At 49.0% G+C, this 14,070-nt stretch overlaps 1 protein-coding gene and 1 non-coding gene across 2 annotated transcripts in view; one reads left to right on the forward strand and one right to left on the reverse strand.

Annotated features, from left to right (window-relative positions):
• The window catches only part of LOC149368002 (uncharacterized), a 48,953-nt gene extending 40,573 nt beyond the window's left edge, over positions 1–8,380 (forward strand). The window contains exons 10-15 of the mRNA XM_089575512.1: positions 1,701–1,931; positions 2,262–2,365; positions 5,830–5,923; positions 7,054–7,236; positions 7,740–7,862; positions 8,261–8,380. Of these exons, the coding sequence (XP_089431638.1) occupies positions 1,701–1,931; positions 2,262–2,365; positions 5,830–5,923; positions 7,054–7,236; positions 7,740–7,862; positions 8,261–8,380 (855 nt within the window). The remainder of the gene's footprint in view (positions 1–1,700; positions 1,932–2,261; positions 2,366–5,829; positions 5,924–7,053; positions 7,237–7,739; positions 7,863–8,260) is intronic.
• Positions 4,114–4,185, reverse strand: TRNAT-CGU (transfer RNA threonine (anticodon CGU)). Its single transcript has one exon. It is a non-coding gene; the product is annotated as a tRNA-Thr (tRNA).
• Positions 8,381–14,070: the final 5,690 nt, after the last annotated feature.

Below are 14,070 nucleotides of genomic sequence, written 5' to 3' on the forward strand. Positions count from 1 at the left end.
AGACCCTCTGTGCTTTAAAATAAATCGGAGCTCTCTACTACGGTGTTAATCATAGGTTGTCTGAGGCTTTAGGCATCAAACCCCACAGATTAATTTTTTTTGTACACCGCTTCCTTGGACAGCATTTGCCGCGCATTCAATGTGCGTGCTATGCTGATTTGTTGTCTAAGTCGTGTGCTGAATATATCTGCCCTCAGCTCCCCTTTCTAGCTTTGGCACCAATTCATGACCGCTATGTGTCTACGAAAACAACCAATGCTGAGTCATATTAAAAAAATACCTACAGAACTCGACGAACATGCAGCTAAAAGAAGGTGCACCGAAATTTCTGACACAAAATATCCCCCTCATATTGCCTTCCGTATACAGCTGAACCATTCACATTGGTAATAAGGGAGTAATTACTCATTGACGTCCACCCAAGCGCAGCCTTACGGCTACAAAGGAAAGCTATACAGCTTTCTCACAAACTTGGCAGTTAAAGAAAAATTCGTCTTGGTTCGGGGTTCGAACCCGGGACCACCGCTTCACCGGAGCAGCCGCTCTACCAATTGAGCTAACCGGGACGGCAAGCTTATGGTATGGCGAGAGCGAATTACAATTACTCCCAATTACTCAATGAATAATTACTCCCTTATTACCAATCTACTCCACCTTGGGCGATTCCCCTAAACATTTGACCAACACAGTTCCCACTTCGAGTTATTGATCAAGTCCCTCTCGCCCTACCATAAGCTTGCCGTCCCGGTTAGCTCAATTGGTAGAGCGACTGCTCCGGTGAAGCGGTGGTCCCGGGTTCGAACCCCGGACCAGGACGAATTTTTCTTTAACTACGAAGTTTCTGAGAAAGCAGTATAGCTTTCCTTTGTAGCCGTATGGCTGCGCTTGGGTGGACGTCAATGAGTAATTACTTCCTTATTACCAATCTACTCCACCTTGGGCGATTCCCTTAAACATTTGGTCAACCATTCACATTCTCCTCAACCAAATTTTCCCGCATGCAATACTTGCAAGTCACCAGTGAACCAAAATAGACAAAATTAATGCTGTGTATTTTTTATTTACAAATATAGGAACGGCCAGGAGATTAAAATAACCGCCCGAAGACTATCTCCGGGATTCTCCGGCAGTCCTCTTCATTTGTGAAAGCAGAATAAGCCTTTTACCACAGAGAAAGAGTGCTTCAAATTTATACAACGAGCGAGCCCAGACTTTGTATCCTTTCCTCAAGAAGAACTCTAGTTTGGGCTAGTTGTTTCATGATTCAGGAGGAAAACGGCGCAAATCGAAGTGTTATTCGCGGGCACATAGCGTAGTGACGTGCCTCGTTAGGCCCTCAGAGCATTTGCAAAGTAAATGTGACGGCACACGCAGCAAGTACCCCTTCAGCAGCGCCATTTTGAGATCGCAAGCGCCGTGGTCTTTCTCACATGCCCATTAGCATGTTTTCAAACTAAGCCAACGGTTTTTAAGGGTGTTCAGCTTCACCTAGCGCGAGAATTCCAGGACTTCCGAGTAATTGTTTTATTTTTCTCCAGCTATGTATATAGCCTACATGTATACCCTCTAACATGGGTCGGATCTAACACCTGCTCACGGGGCCCCGTAAACGACCTTCCGCCTGAAAACTCGACCTTCCTGTGCCGCTTCCTCCGTTACCCCTGGCAGAGTTCCGCCCGGCCTCCCCGACTGCTGGCCAGGACACTTCGTCACCTTCGCCGAAGGCGACTGCCTCCACGCCTTCTACTGCGTCCGCCGCGACGACCAAGGAGGCGCTTCGGTCGCTACTCCGCTCCCCGCAGGGCACCACTGAGGTGTTCGCCATGCGCACAGCCCGCTGGCTGGTGGTGCACCACCTGGATGGGCTCGTCGTCGAGCTCGGCAGCGCAGTCAGCGGGGTGGCCGCAGAACTCATCACGCGCCTCGCCGAGGTAACGCACGCTGCCTCGTCGGGAGTATGAGTTCCTCCACGATCTTCAGCAGCGAGTTTTCTTTGAAGCCGTAGATTTGATAAAAAATCTCTGTTGGATGTTTTTCTTTTTTTCTCGGACGTTGAGCAGCATTTGTTGCTTCACTAAGCAATGGTACATTACGATAAATTTCTTGCGCGCGATTGGCAATCAGCAAGGAGAATCCGTAACTAATGCATGAAAACAACTGCTATTCATTTCTTCTTGTTCTTCTTTGGATAAACTCTCCGTATTCTATAGCGTAGTGTTCGGTCGGAGGGCTCTTCGGCAGATGTACGCCGTTGCGCGCAGATCTGCCAGCGGCAGCTTGGTCGCATGGGCAAGTCTTTCACGCTGGTGCTACCGGAGTCAACCACGCTGTTCGCCCAGTACGACCTAGATGCCCTGCTCACCACGTGAGTGCACTCCGCTTCGCTTCCTATACGCTGTGAGCAAACTGTGTGGTCGTAATATTTTCAGGATCCGACTGAATTATTCGCCTCTCGAGAGTTATCTGCACACTATTAGTGCGTTATTCGATAATCGAGATTCTATAATACCGCACCGAGTGTATCCCATTTCACGCTGCCGCCGCGGTGGCTCAGTGGCTATGGTGCTCGGCTGCTGACCCAAAAGACGCGGGTTCGATCCCGGCCGCGGCGGCTGGAATTTCTTTGGAGGAGAAATTCTTGAGGCCCGTGTACTGTGCGATGTCAGTGCACGTTAAAGAACCCCAGGTGGTCGAAATTTCCGGAGCCCTCCACTACGGCGTCTCTCATAGCCTTAGTCGCTTTGGGACGTTAAACCCCATAAAACCAAACCAAACCAAACCATTTCACGCTATCTCTCTGTAGCTCATTTACTATTCTCCTCAAAGGCGGTTACTACTGCTTCGGCTGAAGTTCAGGCTGTGGAAAAATAAAGGGTCTGCATCACTGCATGCTTTCGAGTGCAAACTACATGTTATCGCATGTGACGTAGCTGATCGTTCTTCGCATCAGATATATATTTTCGCGTTGTAGTGACGGCACTCCAGCGGTCAGGAAGACAGCAACAAGACTTGCCGCTGCGGTGGCTCAGCGGTAATGGCACTCGGCTGCTGACCCGAAAGACGCGGGTTTGGTCCCGGCCGCGGCGGTCGAATTTCTTTGGAGGCGAAATACTAGAGGCCCGTGTACTGTGCGATGTCAGTGCACGTTAAAGAACCACAGGTGGTCGAAATTTCCGGAGTCCTTCACTACGGCATCTCTCATAGCGTGAGTCGCTTTGGGACGTTAAACACCAGAAACCAACCAACCAACCAACTTGCAAACGAAGCTCTTTTATTCGAGCTGACATGCACCCGCAAAAGAACTAAACAGCACGGCAGCGGCGTAAGCAACAACCTTGCTCGTCAGTCGTCGAACTATGAATGCGCGCAGCTCGCTGCATCGCTCAATTTAAAGCCGGCAAGGAAACTTCGAGATAACCGGTCAAAATCAACTACAGTAATCTGGAAAAACGTAGATGCAGTTCTTCATGGCTGTGATCCATCGAGATTAGTCCGGTCGCTTCTCGCGTCATGAACAAAAATGATAACGCCCCGTTTCGGCGGCCTTGAGCGCGAACGAACGAATACTATAATGATACGTCAAATATAGTTCCGAAGCTTTCATAAAAAAAAAAAACGTTTCCTACGCCGCACCTTCCAACGTGCATCACACTCGCCTACACTGTCGCACATCGCTCTTGCACTGAAAGCATGGAAGGCCGTGAAGCAGGAAATTTGGATATAAGGAATGACTTTTGCACTTTCGATGGACACCTGAAGCTCTCCTTGTGCGAAGTTATGAAGAAGGGAGTAAAGTAAAAAGAGAGACACAGACGCCGTTGACAACTCGGCTGATTTCGCTATTAACTGCTATCACTGTACGATGAAAGACAAGAGGCGATAGTAGTTTCGGCGTACATTAGGAAAATAAGCAAACCAAATCGTTTCACGCTAGACTCAGAGAAGAACCGTCGCACACAGCACCGGCAGATGAGAAGCCAACAGCCATAGAAACCAAGGGACACGAAGGATTGTTAATTTATTTATTTTGTGCTGTCGTTCGATTTAGAATATTATGAATATGTTATCGCTTAAAGCTAATTGATTAGAAAAGCAGAAGAAAAAACAACCACATGCCGCCGGTGGGATCCGAACCCACGACCTCCGAATTACGCGTCCGGTGCTCTACCGCTGAGCTACGGCGGCGGCTGTCCACATGCCGCCGGTGTGGTTGTTTTTTCTTCTGCTTTTCTAATCAATTAGCTTTAAGCGATAACATATTCATAATATTCTAAATCGAACAGCACACAATAAATAAATTAAGTAAAAATCCCTGGTGTCCCTTGGTTTCTATGGTTGTTGCCTTCTCTCATATTTATAACGAGCCCCTCATCCCCCCTCTCTTGTTTGCTTAATTGCTTAGCGAGGGCCTCGGTTCTGGCAGCCTTGAAGCCATAGGAAGCATAAGAGGGTTCTCACACAGCTTCCACTCCCGCCGTTCGATGACGTTCTACGTCACATCAGCGGTAACTGAGGACGGGCTACGTCCGCCGCTTAAGAGCGTGGGTGGCGCTGGTGAACACTCTAAAAAAAAAGGTTAGGTTATTTGTAAACATAAATACCTCCGAAAGCAGAACAATTCACAGCCGCCGCCGTAGCTCAGCGGTAGAGCACCGGACGCGTAATTTGGAGGTCGTGGGTTCGGATCCCACCGGCGGCATGTGGTTGTTTTTTCTTCTGCTTTTCTAATCAATTAGCTTGAAGCGATAACATATTCATAATATTCTAAATCGAACAACAGCACAAAATAAATAAATTAATTAAAAATCCCTCGTGTCCCTTGGTTTCTATGGCTGTTGGCTTCTCTCATATTTATAACGAGCCCCTCATCCCCCCTCTCTTGTTTGCTTATATATATATATAATATAACGGTCCTCCGTTGGAAACTGTCGGTATTAAATGAAGATAATTGCAAAGTTATGACCCCTTCTTCTACAAGTCTTCCTGGCCCATTGAACGACAAGACCTGCTGCAGCTACTCTCTCTCTATATATATATTATATATATAATATATATATATATATATATATATATATATATATATATATATATATATATATATATGAGTAACGGCACCTATCTATGGCAAGAGACTGTGCAATACTCCGGTGGCGACGCCATAATGCACAGAGAAGTTATAGCGTAATTATCGATTTCAAACAATACAAGGATTGCATAAAGCCAACTGCAAATTGAGTTTTTCCAATAGATAAGTAGTGGAATAAGATAACACAGCTTTAAGCGCACAAATTGAGCGTGGACACACACAGACACACACACATACACGTTCCCACCGGCAGCATGTGGTTGTATGTATGTATATATATATATATATATATATATATATATATATATATATATATATATATATATATATATATAACGTGTGTGTGTGTGTGTGTGTGTCTGTGTGTGTCCACGCTCAATTTGTGCGCTTAAAGCTGTGTTATCTTATTCCACTACTTATCTATTGGAAAAACTCAATTTGCAGTTGGCTTTATGCAATCCTTGTACTGTTTGAAATCGATAATTACGCTATAACTTCTCTGTGCATTATGGCGTCGCCACCGGAGTATTGCACAGTCTCTTGCCATAGATATGTGCCGTTACTCATGTAAAGACAGAACAACAAATTGTTCATAGATGTTGGGTTGCTGACGCCGCGTCCCCTTGTGAATGTTACCTTTTAATGCTCTACAGGGCGGATGGTACTTTTATTTTCGGCACAAACGTGAACAAAACTACCCACTCTTAGTTTCTCGTTTGCGACCCGTGTCCTGTATTGCGCAGGCGGGGCTTGTACCCGATCCAGAGGACGCACCTCACCAGCGACCTCCGGCACGCTAGCTGCCCCGCACCGTACAAGGGGGCCCCCTTCGCCATCGTGAGTGCGGCCCCTTTCCTGTGGGAAAGTAAAAACAAGAACACTGAACATTCATTGTAATCTAGTCCTATAGTTCCTGCTTTACTTTTTAATGCGAGAGTTGAGCGAAAACTCCGCCGTCTTCAGAAAGCTGTGGCAGGCAAACGAGGAGGTTTAGAGGTGCCCCTCCTTCTCCCGGCTGGGCTGTACAGTGCCCTTCCAGGTGGACAACCAAGCATACTGGAATCAAGGTGGGGGCGGCGGGCTGGAACCGTCCCTTGCGTGCACAGAGCAACGTGTCACCGTCCCGACATACCTCATGTGGTACATGCATGTACACAGTGGCGCGTAGGCTGCGCGAGATGCGCGAGGAATACGATGCCCACTGTAGTGTTCATGTAAAGCGACTTGTGGAGTCTTCAGACGAAGTTGAATCGCTCGCGCCTACATCAGGCGAGACAGCAAAGCGTGGCCGAAGGTGGCAGCTCACTGGCGACGAAGTACGAGACCATCATAAAGCAAAGAAACGTGCGAGCGAGCTGCGGCAGCGAAACAACGTTCACCCCCCCCCCCCCCCCCCCCCCCCCCCCAAATACCCGACGAGAACTCAGCTACAGGTATAAATGCTATCGCAATTACATATAAGAGTTGCTTAGGTGGCCCCGTAAACTTTTTTCCGGAATTGACTTATCGCGAAAAACTCCTCCCTGGTTTGCCACAGCCGTAACCAAACGTTGAACTGGAAGCTCTCTGCACAAGCTAGGTTGCCTGCTTCTTCAACATTATTTTCCTGCTTTGGCAGGGCATTTAAGAACACATCGTTCATTAATTCCGGTGGGATCAGCAGCTATAAAAAATGGCTACTTCACAGACGTGCTCTCACTTTGAGTAAAACACGAGCACTTTCAGCTCGAAGTCAGCGTCACTTCGCTTTTCACCGTGCCATTCGTCCTTCCGCGCAGAACCATGTGAGCTTAAAAGAACTTGAGTATCAGCGTGCATATCACTGAGCAAACAACTAAAAAAAAAACTGCTGGGGTCGAGAGGACATAGGGCGCCACTTCATGTGTTCTCTGTCTTCGGCTGTGTACCTTCCTCTCCGAAGTGTCGTGGTCTAGCCGTTTTGTGCTGAGGTGTCATCCGCGCCGCAGGAGCACATCCTGAACCGTACTCGGTCGGCGCTGGGGGCACGCCGGCGACGCCAGGGTCTGTCGCGGCTCTTCTTCAGCGTCAGCCTGATGGGCGCGCACTTCCTGCTCGACCGGGAGCCCGTGCCCAACGTCAGCGTCACCTTCGCGGCGGCAAAGTTGCAGGGGTTGATGCCCTACGCGCAGGCGAGTGTATACGCGCACGCGTGGCATGCATCTAACGAACGGTGAAAAGACAAGGGCTGTGGTTGCGTACAAGCGTGCTTTGCAGCGAGTCTGTTCCAGCGTAGACCACGTGGTGACAGAGGACTTTATTTTGAGAATCGTCGCCTGAATATCTGGGCTGCTTGTCCAGTTTTCGCAGCAACGAAGGTTTGTAGCGTACACACGATGCGCTAGTGTAGCTAGTTCTTCACCTGTCTGGTCTCACTGAAAATGAGGCACTTAAGCTCCGCCTGAAAGCTCTGACGCGAGAGCGTAAGTAGGTATTTGCTACTTTATTCCTTAATTACTCACTCTTTTTATTTACACGCACTCATTAGCATACATCAGTAGGCATACTAGACCACGTCGTACGCTACAAGACAGGAAAGGCATTTCTTGTTCAGATGTATCACAACTTTGTTTTGTTTTTCTTGTCTCAGCAGGAAGTTTCGATGCCGTAGCGAGCGACGCCTGTCTCCTCGCAGGTGTGCCGGCTGCTCATGTCGGACGGGTGGAGCGCGCATGCCAACCTGGAGACTGACTGCACCGAGGCGACCAGGGGCGTGCAGTGGGTCTCCGCGTTCGCGCCTTTCTCCGGCGACTGGATAGTGAGTGTCACCGGTGTCCGTTTCGTAGCACGTCTGCAACCGTCCGCGTAGCCTAACGGTGCGAAATTAAAGCGGCATGCAAGTAGATTGTATGAGGTAACATGCCCATGGCTAGATGTACCCCAATGCTGTACACCGAGGCCCGCGTTACAGCCACCAGCCCTTATCGAACATACCAAGACCCTGTGATCATATATATAAAATTCTCGAAAGCGCCCATTATCCGCTCACGTTGCTGTTTTATGGCCCTAGACCAAGAGGAAACTTTTTTGATAACTTAGGCTTCCCGAAGCTGTCGTTGTCAAGACGTTATTTATGTTGTCTCTTATTTTGTAAATAATCATGAGACGACGAACTATTCCCTGTACCTTATATTGACGTCCACCCCTTCCTCGCAGCTCGGCCTCAAGGGCAAAATACGCGGGCTGGCGGTCTTCGACGTCGAAGGTGATGACCGCGATGGCTCCTGCGGCGAGAAGCATGTCCTTCTCCGGCGGCTCAGGGACCTGCTCGCCTGACACCCACACGGCTGCGACCGCTTCCGCTACGACGCCAAGCGCAGCGGCATAAATGCGGACGCGTTTCGGGAGCTTTCGCTGTAAAGCGACCCGCACTGCGCTGCGTGATATGCGCTATGTGTAGCGGTGTTTTCTTACTTTGCCAGCACCAGTTTGATGCTCAATGTCTTGCAGGTGTTTTCCTCGCCGCAGCGCGCACTGTTTGTGGGAAATATAAATTTTTGCTCCAAGAAATATGCCCCTTTGGAAACTTCTCCTTAGCGTTCTTCCAGCTGGCGGTGACCGGCGCATGTCATCTCACAAAGCTAGCTGAAAAGTAGGGTTGAGACTGAAAGGAAAGCAGCCGGTGCGTAAGTCGGGTTGCAGGTCATTTAGCTGGTTGGTTGGATTTTCCTTTTGCTCGAAAATATGGCGTCGGCGGCGCCTTCCGCAAATAGCTTGCTCAATAATGTGCGCATGTTTAACCAAAGAATACGCAAAAAAAATTCATACAACTCTGTTCAAGAGCAAGTACGGGCGCCAGACTTATTGTCTGTGTCTTTCCTACGCTGTGCTCCTTCCGCGTCGCAGTCCTCTCACCTTGCCATCTCGTCCTGAGGCGCTGTCCACGTCGCAGAGCACATCCTGAGTCGCACTCGGTCGGCGCTGTTCTTTTTTGTTTTTTGTTTTTTTTTTGCAACGTGACTTACATCTCTTACGGCTTTGAGGGGGGGTTTCGGGGACAAACCAGTGAGGCACTGAGGCCCTGAAGTTATTCCAGAGTGAGACGAGGAAAAGGCCAGCACGCGAGGGGAGTCAACACCACCTTGAAGGAGAACGTCGATGAATGAAAATCGATCTGCAAGGTGTTTACAAAGGTTAATGTTAGCATGGCACGTGAAGCGTGACCATGAAAATAATCTCATGTGACGTCACATCTACGTGACATCATGAAACCTAAAAAGTGACATAAAAAAACGAAGAGACTACTGAAAGTGACGTCACCAAGCCCGAAGTGTACCCACAACGCCTCGATTATGATGCCACCCGGAATGTTCGTCAATGTTCGTCGTGTGTTGCGCACAGAAGAGCTGTGGCGTGAGAAGTTGCTATATTTTTTCAGTTTGCAAACTCCGACGTCGCTGATGTCGCCCTTGCCTGTACCGCCGAGCGGGGGCGCTCTCGTCGCTGTTTGACCGTCTTCTCGATACAGCAGCCGCGCTGACCACGTCAGCGAAGACTACAGCGAAGCGTTTGTGCAGCAAGGCGTGGTCAGCGAAGACTACAGCGAAGCGTTTGTGCAGCAAGGCGTTTCTTTGTTGGGTTGAACTGCGCTGCAAGTTGATCGCCGCTCCTCTGTGTCCTTGCCAGATTTATACAAGTGCATTTCAAGCGCAGCAGCGTCGGTGCACGCGAGCTATGCGTCCGTGAGTCGGTGCGGTCGAGCTACGACCTGTCTGCTCCCAAATCAAGACAAGATAAAGCGTTCTACGTAATGTGCGAACGCAATTCACAATGACCATCGCCAAGGCTGCAAACATTTTTTGGAAAGTGCTGGACGAGCTAGAGAAGTGCAGCCTTGCTCGCTTGGGTTGTGCTGAGCCCGTGTCGGCATTGACTTGTAAGATACTGAATTTTGTTATTGCTTCAAGAATACACTTTTTCTGTAGCACGTCTCTTGTCGCTTGTAAAAGCACGTCTCTTGTAACTGTTTGGCCCATTAAAAGTGGCTCCCACTAAGATGTATATGTTCTTTTCCTATATGAATTCAATAAACTGCTTTCAATCTGACCTGTGCTATTACCGTCATTTTTCGCGTTTTATGACCTTAATAACGTCGAAGTTTCACGGTGGTAGTCCTGCATCTCCATTTAAAAAGCACGTATGCATCGTTGACTGTCTTGGTTCAAACCGATGGTACTTGGCCTTAGGTTTCGATATTTTCGGCAACATGCGACTCATTTACAGTGCCGTGGCTCGCCGTAAGCAAAGCGCCATTTAGTTTGAAACAAAAACTATACCCGACCAAGAACCAGATGTCTCATCGAAATAGGTAATGATTCACACATCCCGATCGTACCTTTGCCGCCGAGGACATTCAGAATAATATCTGTGCACTATCTTGAAAATATCTTCGTTAAACAGGACTTACCGGCGTAAAGTGGCGTGAAACACGGCGCGCTCGTCTCATAGCGATAGTTCGTGTCACGAGAGACCGGCCGGAGCGGGCAAACAGCGTCGAAAGCGCCACCTCACGAGAGAGAACCGAATGGGGCCACGTTTGGTCGCAGAACTGCAGCGGAGTTTGCAAACTGACCAGGTAATCTAGTAACGTTGGTGGCGTGGTTAGAGTGCTGCCTTAACGAAAAATTGGGCAAGAAGCATCAGCCTCCCTGCGAACGGCAGTGCCCCGTAGACTTCCCAAAACCCCCGAACAAATGCGCGCAAGCGCGCGATATTTATGCCGAGCGAGTGTCCATCTAGTGAGCGCTTCGCCGTAGGTATTGCTAACACGTATTAATGCGATAAGCCGCTAAGCTTAGCTCTACACCAATTTTTTGTCCGGCCGTGACACAGCAGGGTCACTGCTCTGTTGGCTTCGTAGTTCGTGCGAAAGGAGCAAGGGAAGAAGTGGCCTCGCCGAAACAGAAGGGAATATCATGGTACCGGTGTGCCGTGGGCAGTTGTTACAGGTCACAACACCCAGTGACGAGATCCACCTGTGAAGCTGCACCGATCCCCGAGGAAGTGGTGCCATTCACACGAAGCCGGGAAGGACTGAGGCGGCCAAGTCCAGTGCATTTTCAGCAAAGTGCCAGAAAGAACAATTATCCGGCATCCTGTCAGGTATACATTGTTTCAACCAACTTCAGGTCCGCACCATGGTCTCTGCTCAATATTCAGGAGTTAAAACGGTCCAAAAATCAGGGTGGATGGTAAATTGACACAAAACTGATCTTGTCCTGCATTTCTGAATACGTCAATAAACGGCACAATTCTTCGTTTAGCCAGTAGAGCACTTATGCACTATGTGCAGAACTGTAATGGATCGAAATTGCTACATAATAATGGTTTCATTGAAATGTTTCTCTTGTTATGGAGCATTTCAAATGTGTATTCAGGCTGCAAGAATGAAACTTTTCCAGTTCTTTTTCATGGGAGGGGCTTTCTCCTGATCGAAAAAAATTGGCAGGCGATCGATAGGCTGGTTTGACGTAAATGCGTAGCATTAGACTTTGATTGCACTTGGCATAACGGGACACATCCCACACATTTCTTTACATTCACTTTTATTGCACACACAGTATTCTTTCAACATCTTTAGACTTGCTTGCTTCCACTTGTTTTCCCCTCGAGAGCAGGATCTCCCGTCTGCAGCGGAAGCGGTCTCCGAAAGTGTTGCTGCTACGGTGGCTCAGGGCTTAGGGCGCTCGGCTACTGAGGCCGATTGCCGGGGTTCAAACCTGGCCACGGCTGCCGCGTTTCGATGGAGGAGAAACGCAAATAGAGCACTGCGTATTACTGGCAAACTTATGCTCTTCAGGATTATCACTTGAAAACACTCGTTGGAAACACGCATTAAAATTTGGTGAGGTTAACTCTCCTATTCCTATAGATATACGCAAGCCTCTCGTTGCTCCTCGGTTTCAGCGGCTCGTTTATCTCCCTTCCTCTGCAGTACCCCATCCCGGCGACCTATATCGACTGGAAGCCCGGGCGCCTTTTGCCAGCGACGTCGATAAGTAGACACACTCGGTCCGGCGCGCTCCTCATCCACGGCGTAACTAAAGGAGAAACAGCCGACGTAGCAACTGTTGCACCTTCTCCGAGCCACGTGGTACCCCAACTGCGAAGCCGTAACACGGCTGTGGTTAAAGCAGCCTCAGTGTAGAAGCCGAAGAGGCTGCAGTGGTTCTAGACTCTAAGCGGGTCATTACGAATATGTAAAGGAGCAGTAGGTAAGAGTGCAGCCCGCACCTTGCGGAGTTGCACTCCACGTCATTTAATACAATTCATATGCGTCAGAGCTCATTCAGGGAATCCGAGGAACGAGGAGGCAGGTCGTGTACCCGAGGTCCGACGAACCGGGAGATCAGCCCCTCAGACTCGGACCCCCCGGGATGAATTACTCGGCACGTTCCATGACATAACTATTATAAGAAAAAAGGCGGATTTATCCGCTTCCGCGTGCAGACCTTAGCAAAGCACAGGCCACTATGCTAAGAAGAATCCAGGATCGATCCATTCTAAGCCCCCACAGGTTATCGTTTATTACGAACGGGGAGTATAACCCGCATGGCAATTTCCAAGGTCACATATCACGCGGATGTGAGATCAAGCCTCCACCTCGTATGTTCCTGCTAGCTCCTTCCAATGAGACCTGGAGTCAACTGCTGTTGAAGCAGGAGAAGGCAACACAGGATTGTTGACGGGACTTAGGAGATCACCCCTGTATGGGAGTCACACTGAGACGCAGTCGACCACAATCTACAAACCACTGGCAATAAAGTTGTTTCTCTCCCTCTCTCTCTCTCCGGCTAGAGCGCACAGCTGCGCTTATACCAGCCTGCCCTCTCCTAATCACGTGGTGTTGGAACGGCCGAGCGCGCGCACATACGCCTCTGCTTGGCAAGTCTCGTGGTTTTCCTGTGCACCGGGGCCTCAAGGTCAAGCGCACATCAAGGTTGACCTTCAGCAACATTTACTACTAGAGCTTTCGCTCTAAAAGGCGTCCGTGTGTTGTGCAATGCCAGCGCACGTGCGATGTCAGCCGTCCACTACGCGCCTCTTTCTCTCCAACTTTCCTCCCCTCTTACGGCACAGTTCAGGTGCCAAGATGTGAGACAATTACTGGCCATTTCGTTCCCTCAGAAATTACTTTTTTTATCTCCGAGCTTGCCGCACGTCTTCTGCGCCTTGAGGCTTCGCACACCGCTCGTTGAAGGTCCCCTCCCATGAGACCGACTCACAAGAATCGCACAGCGCCGTTAAACCGTAAGGGGACGCTTGCAGCCAATCACTTTAAAAAAAATGGCACTGGCTAGCTCAGCTAGGCCAGGATATAGGTGCGTAATACGTACAACTTATTACAATGCTACGTATTACAAGAATAATTGTATGTGTGGTTATTTTACATCAAAAGCTTATATGCCGGTTTACCAAAGTTATTGCTTCCTGCCGTTCGATTTATTTCAAACAAGAATTTCATTCAAATGCTGGTGTGCTCAATGTATGCAGCAGAGCTATAAAATCCCGAGAAAAAAATTCCCATGGACGGTGTACTGGATGGAGTGAAAATATTGCATAAAGGCACAAAAATGTTTGAGAAACTGCAGTTGGGCGTTTGGTCCAGCAATTCGAAAGGTAAAAATTTGGAAGGGACTCTTAACCTCCGCGTTAAGGGTATGACGCAATAGCGTTAATGCCCATGTAAGCGGAATCGGACATTCTCAACTTTAAGTTCATAGGTCCCTGGGAGTCTTCATACCATTCCTAGTGCAATGGTTTAGTGGTTGAAGGATGCGCCACTGCCCTGCGATGGCAGGTGCTGGAAACAGTAGGCCTCAGGCGACCCGGGTTGCTCTTCCCGATCAACCTTTTGCGACCAGTCATTGATTTCACTGCAACCTGCCACGGTGGTCAATTTGCTCACAATCTGGTGGTCAGGCTGTGAAGACCCCACAAGGTCGCGTGACCTAGGTTTGGAGGCC

Source organism: Amblyomma mixtum, chromosome 1, assembly GCF_055824585.1.
Source record: "Amblyomma mixtum isolate Tamu chromosome 1, ASM5582458v1, whole genome shotgun sequence".
NCBI classification, from domain to species: Eukaryota; Metazoa; Arthropoda; class Arachnida; order Ixodida; family Ixodidae; genus Amblyomma; species Amblyomma mixtum.